Source organism: Onychomys torridus, chromosome 2, assembly GCF_903995425.1.
Source record: "Onychomys torridus chromosome 2, mOncTor1.1, whole genome shotgun sequence".
NCBI classification, from domain to species: Eukaryota; Metazoa; Chordata; class Mammalia; order Rodentia; family Cricetidae; genus Onychomys; species Onychomys torridus.
In genome coordinates this window covers 39,378,915-39,396,297 of record NC_050444.1, presented here as the reverse complement: position 1 = coordinate 39,396,297, position 17,383 = coordinate 39,378,915, and the positions used below count along the sequence as shown (strand labels likewise).

At 33.9% G+C, this 17,383-nt stretch overlaps 1 protein-coding gene across 3 annotated transcripts in view; it reads right to left on the bottom strand.

Annotated features, from left to right (window-relative positions):
• Nucleotides 1-17,383, bottom strand: part of Mybl1 (MYB proto-oncogene like 1) — a 35,148-nt gene that overhangs the window by 2,979 nt on the left and 14,786 nt on the right. Inside the window, exons 6-15 of one of the 3 annotated variants that reach the window (XM_036179927.1) lie at nt 16,570-16,744; nt 14,292-14,363; nt 12,869-12,973; nt 8,061-8,294; nt 6,577-6,945; nt 3,960-4,102; nt 3,414-3,528; nt 2,190-2,306; nt 1,864-1,968; nt 1,250-1,429 (exon numbers count right to left, since the gene is read on the bottom strand). In XM_036179927.1, coding sequence (XP_036035820.1) covers nt 1,250-1,429; nt 1,864-1,968; nt 2,190-2,306; nt 3,414-3,528; nt 3,960-4,102; nt 6,577-6,945; nt 8,061-8,294; nt 12,869-12,973; nt 14,292-14,363; nt 16,570-16,744 — 1,615 coding nt within the window. The remainder of the gene's footprint in view (nt 1-1,249; nt 1,430-1,863; nt 1,969-2,189; nt 2,307-3,413; nt 3,529-3,959; nt 4,103-6,576; nt 6,946-8,060; nt 8,295-12,868; nt 12,974-14,291; nt 14,364-16,569; nt 16,745-17,383) is intronic. The other 2 variants (XM_036179928.1, XM_036179929.1) reach the window with 2 other exon arrangements.

Here is a 17,383-nt window from a genome sequence, read left to right as displayed (position 1 = left end):
ATGAGATGCTATATTTTTAAACACATACTAAAATATATATGATCAATTTTGTGTAATTATTATAACTGTGTATATTGTTCACTTGCCTATGGTGACAGTATATTAGTTTTGTTCCCAACAACTCCCCACAAATCAAATGAATCATAAAAGGACCAGAAACATTAACCGCTTTTGTACCCAAATTTTGCAACAGTTCTAAAGAGAGGAACTGGAGATGTAGCTCATTGGTAGAGTATTTATCTAGTATGTGGGAGGCTTGGGTTTGGTCCCCAGTACCAAGAAAAAAAGAAAAGACTTAAAAGGAAGATGTAATATCAAAAAGTAAACCACGGGCGCACCCTCTTTGCTTTCTTCCCTATCCAAGGGTAAAGATTTCTATATATTATATGTAAGAGTCACTACATAATGAACTCTCCTAAGAAGCTCTATGTTAATTAAAGACTGGGAATTCAAAGCATTTTACATCAATTAAAAGAATGCATTCTGTCTCTCTCTGAAAGCCATGGCTCAAGGCAGACAGGTAGCTATATCTGATGGCCACACCTGTTTCCAGGGACTGCTCGGATGTCAGGGAAACTATTCTGCAGGCAGTGTAGCATGAAGAGGAAGTCTTCCTCTCCAACAACTCATATTCTCTGGGCAAACTCCTAAGAGACCAAGCGAAGAATTTCACCAGCCTTCATTTGCATCTACTTACTGGACACAGAGGAGTAGGGGAAAATTTTTTGTTCGATAGCTTCTGATCCACAGAGTTTATTGGGACCTATTATATCATTAAAATCATGCTGAAAATGCTTCCAACTACTTACCATTTCAGGACAACAAATGTGGCTATTTATTTTTATTTTACTGGTGAAGAAGTGCCAGAAGTGGATTTAAATATATACACATACTGATTACGGAATCATGAAAGGGCTGGGCATGATGGCACAAGTCTGTATCCAGGGACTTAGGAAGCGGAAGCTGCAAGACTATGATTTCAAGGTCAGCTACAAAATGAGGTGAGATACTGTCTCAAAACAAAACCCTAAAAATCTTTGGCTACAACTTCATTATATAGATGGTATGAGCACTGATGAATGAGTCTCTCTCAAACCCAAACCTGCTTTCAGTGACAAAATAATAATTTTTTATTAAACTTATCAATTTAAACTTTAAAATAAAAACTATTAACTTATGATCAGTAAGTTTAAAGTGATCATTGACTAAACAACAACAAAAATCACTAAAGAAACTTATAAATCCATACCTGAAGATTCTTTTCCAATTTGACAACTTTGGAAGTGTTAGGGTTTGGTTTCTTTTTAGTAAGTGTATATGTTTTGTTGGCTGAATTTATATCTTGTTTTTCAGGAGTCAAGTTGCACCTATTGTCATGTATTTCCAATAATGGTATCATTAATAAAGATGTTGTAAGTATATTTTCTGACTAAGAGAAAAAAGAAAGAGGAAAATAACTAATTCAAAAGTAGAGACAAGAGACTAGTGGGTAACTGGGATTGGAAGCCCTGTCAACTTTCCTCTTAGGAAGCATTTGGCTCTACTGAAATAGCTAGTGCTATAGTAATATCTTGGTAATTACACAAAATAAATTTCTATGCTATACTAATATTTTGGTAATTAAAATTTAAAGCTTTGTGAATCACCATTTTTTGACATCAAAGGACTAACTTCTCTCAAAATAAAACAAGCTTAAAAAATAATATATTCTTCATAGATAACAAACTCTCTCTGAATTAGGCAAAACAATCCTAAATTTCCTATGATTCTCCTTTAAATGATCTGGTTAAGCAATGAATACAAAATGAGAACCACCATGACTTAAGACAACCATTTAAAAAAATGTATGAACTCTTCACAAACCTGCATGTCTGAAATGTCTTCAGTTAGTAACTGAGTGCCCGGTTCTTCTTTGTCCCAGCTATCTAAGGCTAGTGATTTTCTGACTTTCTTCACAGATGAAGAATGCTAAGAAAGATAATTTACAAGGTAACTTTATATCCAGTCTCTTGACCATGATAAAAACTCATTAACAGTAATACTGGAAGAGCTGACATGGAAAAGCACACCCACAATCACAGCTCTCAGAAAGTGCAGGAAGGAGATTTGCAAATTTGAGGGCAGCCAATGCTACATAAAGACCCTCCTCTAACTATGGAAATAAATATATAAACAATACTCAAGATTACCTCTTGCTTGCAGTTTTTGTAAGCAGGTTCATCTTCTTCTTTGAGGAATATGTCTGTTCCAGTTTCTTCTTTTAAAACTTCTCGAATGTCTTCTTCCAAGAAGGCAAGTGGCTGGGACTAAATTATTTTTTCAAAAGTTTTAAAAGGCAATTGCCAGAAATTCCTTTTTTTCTTTATGTATATTAAACCCTGTCTTTTGCCGTGGGAAGAAAACAAGCCTGACAACTCAAGTTCTATCCCTAGAGTCCATGGTGGAAGGAGAGAATTCATTCCCAAAAGCTGTCCTTCAACCTCCTTAAGAACATCACGCAATATGCATACCCACAATAATAATAAATGGTTGGTATTTATTTCTAAACTGTCTTTTATAATTTTCTAATATTAACAAAATTATCTCCTACTTGCTATAGATGTATAAATTAACTAATCAGTTTACAGCAAAATTACTTAAAATATTAATAAATATTAATTAATTTTAATGAACCCATCCCCTAAGATTACTAAAAATAAAACAAAATTTAAATCACCATTGAAGAAAACAAATTTAAACACATTTTTTTCTTTCTAATAAACTTATAAAATATTTGCATACATCTAGAATGTTCTGGGCTTAAGATAACAATAATTATGAGAACACAAATAACTAAAACACTTGACAGGTATATTAATTCATGAACTATTGCTACCACTGCTACAAAAATAATAGCAGTAACAACTCACTATATTGAAACTGGAGACAAGCCCCTTTATTTGTATTGTCTCTTTTAGCTTCACAATAAAAACCTGGGGTGTACTTAATAACTTGTACATAGAAAACTGAATTTCAAAAAGGTTTCCTGACCCATTAGTTTGCTAAACAGCATTAAGTGAGTAGCTATATCAAAATATTAATTCTGTTTCAGTGAAACTACTAAATACGTGTTTTAACATTAATTTAAAAAAAAGCATGCCACTAACAACTGTTTTCTTCTACTTAACATGAGAACATAAAAATTTAAAGTGAGCCAGACAAAGGGTTATTTACAGGCCAAGGAAGATTAACACAAATTTACATTCATAAATTAAGAGATTAAAAAAATAAAAATAAAATTTAAAAAAAAAAGAGATAAAATTTTGTTTCAGTTTCAATGAACATTTTTAAATGTTAAAAGATTCAAGATGGTAAAAATCAGTTTCTCTTTAATTAAAACTAGGAAAGTGTTTGAAAATAAAGAGTATTCATACCACAATTTTAAGGGGTCCATATTTCTTTTCCTGAGCAGCAAGTGCATTCTTAAATGGAGTAGGAGTTCTTGGTGTGGTACCCAATATAGATCTTCTAATAGTAGGTGTTCTAAACCTAGTCAATCATTCAGATATTTGTATTATTGTCATGATATGAGTTCATATATGTTAAGGAAGGCAAAGCCATACAAAATCATAAACTACATTTTTATATGGACATATGTTTTTAAAGCATTACAGAGATATTTAAAACACAGCTGCCTAAAGTAACTTATACTCTAATAATTTTTAAAAGGAAAAAACGACTTAGAAAAAGTATTAAGACTATTTTGCTTGAAATAAAAATTATATGCTACATTTAGCCAGTTTTCAGCATTCTACAGGAACAAAACAGAAGACTGTGACTTTAAAAACAGTAACAACAACCTTCTAAGTCCTATAGACATAGAGATCATGTGATATGCCATTCACTTAAATAAAATGCTAACATACCCTTGACATTAAGCTTCCTGCTTTCCCTGACATAATTATTCAATACAGACTTACCCTACATTTTCTTTTTGATCTTTGGGAGTTGCTTCCTTCTGAAGAGGAGTTGTAATGAGAACTTTTTGCCCACAAATTGGAGTTGATGTAAATGAAGGGTTTTCTATATTAAGTTGTTCATTTCCAGGACATGTGTTAAAAAACTTAAAGGGGAAGAGAATTCACAGACAATATTTTAGATCAAAATTCCTATATAAATATCAAACTGATAAGACTTCTCTGTTGTTTTAGGAGGAGATTTTCAGTAATATTACATATACTTTCTACTTCATGGAAATTAAACTTCATAAAGGCAACACATTTCTGTTTTGTTCACTGCTGCCTCTCAGCACTTTAACCACTTTGAACAGGTTAGCACATAAAGAACATTTAAGAAACAGTTGTCTTAAAAATGGTCGGGTTTTTATAACAGCACAAAAAATTAAAACAAAACAGTATTCTATCAAATACAGACCTACAGAAACCATACATAGTTGTTGCAATAAATCTCCCAGTTTTGTACAAGAGTATAACTGAGAAAGTTAACTGTGAGTTGTTACTCATAAATAATGTTTTAAGTGTACTTTTCTTTGAGAATATCTTGAACTCCGACTAGAATAATAGAGTGGGCATGGTGTGTGCACCTGTAGTTCCAACTACTCAGGAAGATCAAGCCTTGGGAAGGGACAACTCTACCTGCCTAGAAGGCAGCATAGATACTTTAAGCAGACAAAACACTTTCTAAATTACACAACTAACTAACTGAGTTTTAACTTATATACCATTATGAAATCCTAATTTACTTTTGTCGATAGCAGACTAGAAGTGGTAATATGGAAATCTACTCTATCTCTATCACTCCTGTCTCCTAATACTTAAATCATCAAACTCTTTCAAAGGATAAAATCCAAATGGCATGGGATATAAGCACCTTCCACTTGTATAGAATTTACTTCAGTAAAAATTACTAATGTATAAAGCTCTGGAAATGGAAAAACTCATCTTCCTTGGAATAATTTTGAATTTTGAGAGCTAGAGGAAGAATATACTATTCATGTTGTAGTTCATGTAAATTATAATACCTCAAACATTTTCAGATCACAGTAGCTGTGTATTACCATATCCTACTCATCTTCCCAACTTAAAACACACCTCCAATAATATTCCAGCATTCTCCATATTTATTTGACCATTAAGCTCCCTACTTCTCTCACAAAACTTTCTAACATGTGTGATGATCAGTGCTATCAACTTGACAAAATCTAGAATCACCTGGGAAATGAGCCTCTGCATGCTTGTGAGGGATTAATTTAACTGGGTTAAACGAGGTGGGAAAACCCAGCCTAAAAGAGAAGAGGCCATTCTCCGGGTAGCAGAAACTGAGCTAAGCAGCAGCAACATGCACTCACAGCTCTCTTCCAGCTGTGGATGTTAATGCGACCAGCTCTCTCAATTCCTATCACTGTGACTGCTCTGTACTGTCACCTCAAATTTCAGCTAAAATAAATTCTACCCTTCCTTCTTTAAGTTGCTTTTGTTAGGATATTTTATCACAGCAAAAGAAAAAAATTAAAATAATCAAAACACTTTCAGCAAATAGCAGCTGCTGAACTTCAAAACTGTATTCGCTTTGGCTTCCAATGTCTTTAGAAAAATTAACTGATATGCTATAAGAAATGTGACATAAGCCTGGAATGTAACAAATTTTTTATATTAATAAAAATAATCCTAATGTATACATCTGCTGCATGGAATATTACTAAGAAGTTAAGCAGGTAGTCTCGAATATCCAAACATGAGATTCTTAGAATAAATTATTGTCTAGATTTCTTCAAAAGAATGTTAAAAAGGAGCCGGGCAGTGGTGGCATATGCCTTTCAATCCCAGCAGGGAGGCAGAAGCAGGCGATCTCTGTGAGTTTGAGGCCAGCTAGGCTACAGAGTGAGTTCCAAGAAAGGCTCACAAAGCTACACAGAGAAACCCTGTCTCAAAAAAACAAAAAAAAAAAAAAAAAAAAGTCAAAAAGGAAAACTTCACATGTAAATAAAAATGTAAATTGTTATATGTGGATTAAAGTCTGTTTATGGCATGTCAGGTATATATGCTGAACAGTCAAGGATCAAAGAGTCATACTGGATCTTAGTCTCAGCTCTGTATTATATACCATTGGGCAAATAAATCATTTTACTTTTAGGGGCCAGTTTACTGAAGAGTCTTATAAAGAAATAGGACTATATGACAAAGAAAACTTCCCTTTTAGCTCCTGAAATTCTAGGGTGCTACAATGAAGATACTACCCTTTGTGAGACACTTTCTGAGTTCACCATTCTCATGTATACATTAAATATATCTGTATTTGTGTTAACAAAGCCATCGACTGCCAGGCGGTGGTGGCCCATGCCTTTAATCCCAGCACACGGGAGGCAGAGGCAGGTGGATCTCTGTGAGTTCTAGGCCAGCCTGGTCTACAGAGCAAGTTCCAGGACAGGCACCAAAACTACACAGAGAAACCTTGTCTCAAAAAAAAACAAAAAAAACAAAAACAAACAAAAAACAAAGCCACCAACTGCTATTAAAGACACTAAAGATCCAATTCAGTTCATCTTGTCTACATTTACGAACATAAAAACACTAGTACCTGTGAAGGAGAAAATGGTAGTGTTTTCACTGGTGTGTGTTTTAATGCTGTGGTACTGCCTTCACTGAACGAGCCATCACCAAGCTCACTGCCTAGAGACTGACCCACTCGTATTCTTTTCTTCTTTCGGAGGATGGTTGGTGGAGTGCTAAACTTGACCAAATTTGGGGATGTCAGAGGAATAGCTTCACTGTCTCCACCATTACAACTGTTCTTTTTCCCTTCAAGTACAAGACTGACATTAAATTGGCATTCCATGGCTCCTTCATTATGTTGAATCCGCATTAGTTTAACTGGAGTAGACTTGACAGGAGAAGCAGCAGCATCAGAAAGATCAAAACTGGTAACATCACTCCATGCTACAGGATCCTACAAAAAATTGAATTCTTAACTCGTTAAGCTGTAACCTAGTTAAATATGATCTGAACACAGAATGATAATTTCTACTAAGTTATTTACTTATTTTTACCAGTAAGAACAAACTTTGTCTAAACATCTTTGTTTAATTAAGCAGGACCACCTTAGAAGAAAATATTACAACTTTTTTATAATACCAATTTGGAATATTCCAAGATAATGATTCATCTAATGCAATAGCTGAAATTTTCTGTCAGAATATTTTACATAAAAAGAAAAGATTATTTTAGGCTATTATTAAAAAGAATTAATTCATCATAAAATCATCCTCTTAAACAGGAAAATACTATGAAATTCTACATAACCATTTGGTACTTTGTATGGAAAACATACTTTGATTTAGAAATTCAATATAGTCAAGTGTATAATTGTCATAATTCGACAACAAAGCCTTCTATAAATATTACTTTTTATTGGTGATACTGAAAATCTAGAGGCCCTCTAAATGCACAGGAACAACAATGCAGTCAGTAAATAAACTTATAGTCATATGATAGAATACTATAAAGCCTCAAAATTCAAGTTTGAAAAATATATTTAAGATCCAGGCATGGTGACACACACCTTTAATCCCAGCATTCAGGAGACAAGAGGCAGAAAGATCTCTGCAAGTTCAAGGCCAACCTGGTCTACATATGGAGTTCCAGGTCAGCCAAGGATATACAGTGAGACCTTGTTCAAAAATATACATTGAGACAAAATATACAGTGAGACCTTGTTCAGAAACCAAAGACAAGCTCATAATATAAGTAGAAGACAAAAATATAACATGAATTACATCAAATGATCGTCTAAATATACAGATTTAATTTTTCCTCTTTATAGTTTCTCTAGTTTCCAATGTTCTAATGAACTTAAGTAATTAATCTAATAATGAATTAAGTTTTTAATTCTAAAGCATCTTTTTAAGACACATACTTGAAGAGGACTTAAACCTTTAATTTTTTTTTGCTACAAATCTCTACAAAAGAGATCAAAACTAGGCAATGCTTAATATTTAAGTTGGTAAATGTTAAGTATTAAACTAAGCTTCTAAACATGAGATTATTTCATAATTTCAAACTTACAGATTCAATCAGTTCTAGAGTCTCTGCAAATTCTGGGATGGTCTGTAGAGAAGACAGTACAGCATTTGCTTCTACAGCTAGAAACTTTGTGGGCGAATTCTGCTGAGCAGAAACAGTCTGATTTTCATCCATGCTATAAAATTCAGTAGTATGTTCCTCAAGGTTATTCAGTGTATTAGACATGCTATCATCCATGAGGAAACTGCCAGACCAGCTAGAAAAGCTTCCAGGTTGCTAAAAGGACAAAAGAAATTTGAATATTATTTGCAATTCTCAATATAGGTATGAATTTAATTTTAAATAAAAATTTCAATAACATACTTTGTCTCATTTTAGCTAAAAAGATATAGTACCCAATATAGCTTTTCTTCAATATTAGTATACAATTTGTTTCCACAATCTCATTCCTTGACTAGATTTCCTTTTGCTAAATAAATTTTAACTATAAAGTCACTGCGAATAAAATTAGCACTTACATATAACAAAGACCTAAAACCTGACCTCATTTCCTTTTCAAACTTCATTCCACAATTCCACTCAAAACCCTCCTTCAAGAACACCAAGCTTTACTACTTTTAACTCTCTGAGAATGATATTCTTTCTCTGGAGAGCCATTTTACATACTATTGTTCTCTTTATCTAAAACATTCCCTAACCCACAATCCACACAAAGTGTTAGTCTTGATTTAAGAAACAGTTAAATATTAAGAAGTATGCCATGTGCCTGATAATATACTTTCATTTGTTCTATTTACAATATTGCTCTAATTCATCTATCTTGCTACTATATATAATATATAATCATCCTGGGTTTCAAGACTAAATTCAGGGCTGGAGAGATAGCTCAATGGTTAAGATCACTGGCTGTTCTTCCAGAGGACCTGGGTTCAATTCTCAGCACCCATATGGCAGCTCAAAACCATGATGTATATTTTACCTGCTCAAACATAAACAAAAAATCATCTTTGGCTGACTTATGTACAATGCACAATCTACACTTGTATTAATGTAGAATGTATGTTACCTTTAAAAGTTTATGTATTTTCAGAGCAAGGGTACCAGACACCAATAAAAAACAGATGGCCCAGGTGATCCAGCATTCAAAACAGCTTCAAGGCTGCTGGCTGAGATGATCCAGCCTCACAAAATACTCCAGTCAAGACTTAACAATTATCCTGATTTTCTCGAGGTTCCCCCAGAGACACCAGCACCCAACAACAACAGGAAGTAGTGTAGAGAATGATGCCCACATTCCCAAGAGATGGCCTTTGGTTATTCAATGGATTATAAATGTCATTGTTTAGGAAAGTTGGTTACAAGTTGTTATTGGTCATAGCCAGAAAAAGAAGCTAAACAAAAGAGTCAAATTCAAAGATCTCTTTCTAAAGGAAAAAAGGGGGGTATGATATAAGAATAACAGGAAAAAGGGGTATATTATTGAATCTACTTTAATCCAAAACAACAACAATTAATCCCCAAATATTTCACATTGGTATGGATTTTGGTATATTGATATAAATTTAAAGTTATTTTTGTTGTATGTCTCAACTCTTGTTTAGGGTATTATGTTTATGAAGCTCATTAAAAAATATAAAGTATCATTAAGAAATACAGATTAGTAGTCATCTATAATAGTCAAACTTACAGTCAGGTTAGGTATGTTTTCAAGGTCATACACAGATATATTTAGATAGATAATCTTCAAACACTTCAAAGACCTAGAGAATATGACATTTAATATGTTTAATAACCTAAGGCTTTTCATAACAGTGAGCCACATCTGCTCCTGACAGCACCAATCTATTTCATAAAAGGATGATGGGCATCAAAGAACCTCCATATGGAATTTGCTTTCTTTATGGCAAAAGCTAGCCACTGGGCAAAGAAACTGTCCTTACCTCAATTGCTGACAATATACTGTCCAAACTGGACCAGCAGGATGCAAAAAAAAAGTGACTGCCAAACTTTGTCAAGACAAGGTAGGATAGTCTTTCAAAATTCCCTACTTCTCAAAAATGTCTGTCATATATACTAGGCCTGTAGGCCAACGCTGTATGCTCCCAACATTACAGAAGAACTCTGGGTGACTGTCCAGACAGCCAGATGTCCCTGTCATTAGGTAACATTATACCCTTCGGGAGTCTTTGATGGAGTTAAAAACTAAATAACTAGACTTAAAGTTTTCCTTAGTTATAATAAAAAGGTAGATTAGGTATAAAACTTTAGATTAGGATAAAATAAATAGAACATTTTCTCTAAATTTGCCAAATACAAATGGATTGGATACTGTAACTGTAATTCTTGCTTGATAACTGTTGTTGTATATAATTTTACTACATTAAAGTTAAAACTTTCCTTTTATATTTAGACAAAAGGGGATAAATGCTGTGGAATAATCCTTCTGTACACTGTGAAAGTGTGTTATTCTCATTGTTAATAAAAAGTTGGTTGGCCGAGAGCTAGATAGGATTTTCAGGGCAGAGAATGCTGGGAAGAAGAAAGGCAGAGTCTAAGGAGTTGTGAGCCAGACACAGAAGAAGCAATACCAGAAGTTCATAGATGAGGTAAACAAGCCTCGGGGCAGTTAATTTAAGTTGTAAGAGTAGGCTGGAACCAAGCCTAAGCTATCAGCCAAGCTTTTATAATTAAGTCTCCGTGTGGTTATTTGGAAGTGGCTACCAAGACACAGAGAAACTCTTCCTACACAGAGGCCTCTAGTTCAGTTCACAGCAGCCACATGTGAGCTCAAACCACCTATAACTTCATTTTCAGAGGATCTCAAACCCCCTTCTGACCTCTACAATTTACCTAGCTGAGCAAAGCATAATTCAGTAAACTAGTAGTCACTATTATCATACAATTGTTTTAAAAAACAAATAAATGTGTATCAAGTCTTATCAAGTGTACAAAGTAATTTTCTTCCTTTTAATATAAAATGTGAATTACTTTAGCTAGTATATTTTTCTTATTAAATGAAACAGGTATGCTAAATCTGGAGCTAAGGTAGTTATTAGTTTAAAAATATGTATTCTTTGATAACATCATACATGTATAAAATGTATCTTCAACATTTCCACCCACAATTCACCTCTCTATCCCCTGACACCTTCCCAACATTCCTCCAACACTATTATTTTTTTTAAAAAACCAAAAATTGGACTGGAATGATGGCCCAGCAGTTAAGAGCACTGGCTCAAAAGACCTGGGTTTGATTCCTAGCATCCACATGGCAGGTCATAACCATTTGTAACTCCATTCTAGGGAATCTGACACTTTATTCAGGCCTCCTAAGGGCTCATGTATGTGGTACATAGATATACATGCATGTAAAACAGCCATACACATATAAAAAGTGGAAAAATTAAAAATTTTAAATCTAAAAGTACTTGAATTTTTTTGTAATTGTTTTGTTTTAGTTTTAGTTTGAAGCACTGAGGACAAAGCCCAAGGCCTCAAACAGGAAAAGGCTCCTGCCACTGAGCTACATCCCATTCCAAAAATTTCCAGAATGGCTTAAACATCACATAATCATCTACAAATAAGGACTCTCTGAAGGCAACTATTTTGTCACTTCTTTAGAAAAACTAAAATTAACATTAAAACAAGCACACTTCCAATCTTCCTATTTACTGATGGTTTATAGTTTCAAAACAAAAACTGCCTTTCCTATAGTGAAAATCTTACCTGCAATAATTAACATGTCATTTTAATAACATTTTAAATAATGTAAGACAATATCACTTATTTCATGATACTAGTTCAATATTTCAGTTTATTCTATCAGAGTGATGCTGAGTTTCCAGTAACTCAACATGTTATTTGCCCCTCATTCACTCTGAAATCAAGGAGAGGAAAGGGAACTTTTTCAGTGCTAAGACTGAACCCAAGATCTCATGCACATTAGACAAATGTTCTATCACTGAACTGTAGGCCCAAGCTAAGAGAACTTCTCTAAATAAAAAAAGACTCCAGATATCACTTTAAACATCTAATTTCTGTAATTCATTTAGCGTGGCCTGTTTAATTCTAGTAGAATTTATATCATTTTTCTTAATTTAATACTCCTAGTTATTCTGACTAACCAAATCAAAGACATACATATCAACCTTTTTCTTTTGAAAAAGTTATTTAGAGAATATAAAATCTAAATGTTCCCATCTGTTGCTGCTATTATTATTATTATTATTATTATTATTATTATTATTATTATTATTTTGGTTTGGTTTTTCAAGACAGGGTTTCTCTGTGTAGCTCTGGCTGTCCTGGAACTTGTTTTGTAGATCAGGCTGGCCTAAAACTCACTGAGATCGCCTGCCTCTGCCTCCCTGAGTGCTGGGATTAAAGGCATGTGCCACCACTGCCAAGCATATTATTCCTTTTTCCAATTTATTGAATTCATATCCTAAATAGACTAAAATAGAATGTTTCAAAGAAAATAAAAGTAATTTTAGAGCTTATAATCTCTCTACATTTCTCATTTTATAAGCTTTTTCAATTTAATCCATCATCCATCGTTACATGGAATGTCAAGTTTTTAAAATAATACACACAAAAAAATTACAAATCAAAGATTTTATTCTAATATTTATAATTTAATAAGCATTTTAAAGTATCCTAATACAGAACACAAGACATAAGTCATAATCAAGCAACCTCAAAATTGCAAATTAAAATGAGAAAAAGTGTTTGTATTAAAATGTGAAGTCACATTGAAAACACTCTATAGCTAAGAAAAAGCATAAATGCACTCATATGAAGGACTCATAAATATATATAGATATAGAGATATATATAAGCTCATTTCTTACAGATGGAAGCCTCTTTCTTCTAACTTCATTCTCAGCTGACATAAGAAGCAACTCAAGTTCCTTTATTTTTTTTTCCTTATCAGGATCTTCATCAACAAAGGGTTGCTAAAATAAGTTAAATAAAAGAGAAAAACAGGCACCATCACAAATGCTCTAAAATAGGGTTTCCCTTTTTGTTTCCTTCTGTGTAACCTATAATAAAGCTTAATGCTATGAAATCCAAAAGCTACTAACATTGTAATGCTACTAAATCTATGAATCACAATATCTCAGGAATCTAAAAAGGTACTTGGTAAATATTTTCAACTTTGTAAAAAAAAATTGGGGAAAAAATAAAGACATATTATTTCAGGCATGGTAGTGATTCCTCCACTCTGGAAACAGAAAGAAAGGAGGGTTTCAAGTTTAAAGCTATCGTGGACTACATGGTAACACCCTATATCAGCAAAGCAAAAAGAAAAGACAAGAAACAGGGGTGATTATATAGTTCAATTACTAATTTGCCTACTGTGAAGAAGCCCTGGTCTCTATCTCCAGCACCTCCTAAAACCATGCATGATGGCCACATCTGTAATCCCAGCACTAGGAAAGTGTAGATATGAAGACTACAAGTTCAAAGGCATTCTTGGGTACTTACCAAGTTCAAGGCCAGTCTGGGCTACATGACACTGTTACAAAAACAAATGAACAACAGCAAAAAAAAAAAAACAAACAAACAAAACAAAACAAAAAAACCCTAAAAAACATATTGCATTAACTATGTATCAAAAATGTATGCCTGGAATATTTTAGATAACTACATTGTAATGTATTTTATACAATCCAGCAACTGTTTGAAAGATTTAAGCTGCAAGACTGAACAAATTACCACACTGGTGCTGCTGATCACCTCATACTGTTATGGTTTTTATTTTTCAAATTCATTTATACATTTTCCTTTAGTTTTATAATACTCAAAGTAAAAAAACAAAACAAAAACCCAATGTTTTTTTTATCCTACTTTAATAGATAAGATACTGAATACTAAACTTCTAAAACTATGTCAAAAGCTTTTTTTTTTTTTTTTTTTTTTTTTTTTGGTGAGGGGTGGGCACAAAGTCTTGCCTCAAATTCACATCTTCGTGCCCCTAACTTCCCAAGTGCTGGGATCACAGGTCTTCAAAGATATATCACAGATATATCACAGAACATAGCACCACCAGGCTTCCTCTATTTTTGTTTTTTGTTTTCACTTGATTTTTGTTGTTTTTGCTTTTTGAGACAGGCTTTATTCTGTAGCCCTGACTGACCTGAAACTTGCTATGTAGCTCTGCTTGTCTTGCAGTGTGGCAGTCCTTTCTGCCTCAGCTTAAGAACTGGGATTACAGATAAGCAATGCATAATGACTGCCTTCCTTTGTATTTTTGTTACAAATAATACTTACCTGAATAAAGGCAGATGTCTGAACATGTTCAACACAATTGCCATCAGGTGATACATACTGATAACCAGGGATCTAAAAAATAAGTAAAGCATTGCTATTATAGGTTATACAAGTTTTAAAATTTTGATGCCAAGAAAGCTTGTGATAAAAAGTAGAACACTGAGCAGGGTGGCACATGTCTTTAACGTCAGCACCCAGGAGGCAGAGGCAGACAGATCTGTGTAAGATCTCAGGACTAGATGGTGAGATCCTGTCTCAAAACAAACAACAACAACAAAACAAAACCCCCCAAAAAATCACTGGATATTGGATATTTATTAATAACTTTGAAAATTCAAAACTACAATAGTTTTTACTTAATAATTATATCACCTGTCCCTAGAATATACTGATAAAACCATAAGTATAGGAAAAGAAATCTGTATTTTAAGATTGTGTTTTTGTCTTTTGGTTTTGTTATGTAGCCCAAGCATCTTGGAGTTAACTATGTAGCTGAGGCTGGTCTCAAACTTCTGATCCTCCTGCCTCAGCCTCCCCAAAGCTGAAATTACAGGTTTCTATCACCACACCTGGCTTCCAAGCCTAGTTCTATCAGCCAATCAGTACATTTCCTACCTACTATATATTCTTAAAAGTCAGCTTCTGAGGGCTGCTCTGCTGCCTACAGAAGACAATAAAGTGTGTTCCTACTCCTATCAGCACCTAACGTCAGTCAATCTCTGAGTTAAAAACAAGCAGACAAACAAAACAGGGCTTTTTCTGTCACTCATTTAAAAACAATCAGAGTCACTCGTATATTCTTTTTTTTTTTTTTTTTTTTTGGTAACTCCAATAAATTAGAAACTTATTTTTCTCAAAGTTTTCAATGAAAATATGCCACAGTATTTCAAACCAATGTATTTTTTTCTTATTATATGGAAGACAACTCTTAAAATATTAAAATATATCCTTATCTTTCCAACATATTTTGGTTGAGATTGTCAATCACTCCCTTAGCAATAATTAATTTTAAAACTATCTTCATATAAGTCAAAAAACTTTAGATGGTAATTTTTCTAAGACAGAAGCAAAACCTTGTAGTTTATGCTATTGAAATCTAGGACTCAGAAGAAAATATTTGAAAAACAAAACATTAAAATCCTTAAGGTCGGGTTGGGGATTTAGCTCAATGGTAGAGCGCTTGCCTAGCAAGCACAAGGCCCTGGGTTTGATCCTCGGCTCAAAAAAAAAAAAAAAAAAAAATCCTTAAGGTCAAGTGTCAGCAGATAACTACACTATTGTCCCATGTTTTCCTATTAAGATCTCACTACTTTAAGTGGTTCTTTTAAAAGTATTTCTAAAAAAAAAAAAAAAACTTAGTGATGCTCATAAAAAGTAAAATGACATAAAACCCAAGGCTCAGAAAAACAGACTTGTGTGTGTGTGTGTGTGTGTGTGTGTGTGTAGTTTTGGTGCCTGTCCTGGATCTCACTGTTAACCAGGCTGGCCTCGAACTCACAGAGATCCGCTTGGCTTTGCCTCTTGAGTGCTGGGATTAAAGGTGTGGAAACAGACTTTTTAATACTGTGCCCAATTTTATCTTTTGTTAGCTACTACCTGGTCCTAACAGTCTTTACATTTTATGTGAAAAGAACTAAGAATTGCTCATTACAAACTTGTAAAAAGCAGACAATCAGGAAAAGAAAAAGCAAGTCTTATGAAGAGTCTTAAACAAATTTCTTACAGGTGGGTAAATGCATATTGTAAGGGATAAGACAGAGCTCGTCAGTTTGAACTTAGGTAACCTCTAGTGAGTCTGTCTAGATGAAGAAGGCTGCAATCACTCAAGAGCAAAGGGGAACAAGATTAAGAATCAACTATTTACTGTTCCCCAAAGGACTGTTTAAATGATGTCTCTCTGTTTCTCCTTTAAACTGTTCTATACACACCTGTGAGACAGGCAAGGTTACAGTTACACAGAACAGGTTTGAGGAGAAGCTACAGTAGCGTGGAAGCACATCTTTATGTCCACTGGAACATAACCAGAAACAATTAAAGAGTAGTGCTGTATGCACATACTACATTTCTTAATGTCAAAATCACATGTAAAAGGAAACTTTTAAATAAAGTTTGCACTGAAATATTTGTCAAACTTATGGCTTACTTTTTCAATTTGGAAATTTAAATGTCTGTGTCACTGCCCAATACAAATTTTACTTGTCCTAAAAAACCAAGAACCTTTCCCATATAGCAACTAAAGAAACTGTTTTTAAATAATAAAAGTATTAAAAATATGTGCCTGAACAGGTATGTAAAACTGATTCTGGGTTTGCAAATGGTCCATAGTCGCACAAGGTTTGTGTTGGAGTTTTGATGACGCGCGCTCTGACTTTACTCCATCTTGTAAGTAGCCCTCCTGCTCCACTTTTCTTCGCATCGTAGAGTTCCAATGATTTTTGATAGAATTATCAGTCCTGAGAAATGAAAGGGTATCATTTTAAAAGGAAAAGGGAGTCCACACATTTTAGCACTATTTATAATACACATTTTTACAATTGGTGAAATTAAGTATTTAAAAGGTCCCTGCTATCATAGTTTAAATTCTTACTGAAAGCACAGCAACAGGAAAGACAATGAAATAACTAGGGAAATTATCATTGCAGTGTGGATAACGAAAATGGGATGAGAAGTGAGTAAGTGGGGTAGTTTTGGTTAGTGGGCCAGGAAAAACCTCTGGTGAGCTGACAGTGAAGTTGAGGTCTGAAAGTCGAGAATGAACTAGCAGTACAAGAACAGGAAAATGTCAGGCATAGGGTCATCAGCCTGCAGTCTCAGCACTTGGGAGACTGAGGTAGCAGAATGGGAACGCAAGGCTAGCCTGGACAACACAGCAAAAACCTGCTCAAAAATAAAAACAGAAGAAAGCCTTCTGGATAAAAGGCATACCAAGTACAAAAGTCTCACATCAGAAAAAGGAAAAAAGAAAAACAAAAAACTATCAAAAAAAATGTAGAGCTAGAGATACAGCTCAGGAGTGAAGTGCCTGCCTAGATGTCTATCATAAATGAGGTCCTAGGTTCAATCCTCAATTCCATTTTTTTTTAAGTAAAAAA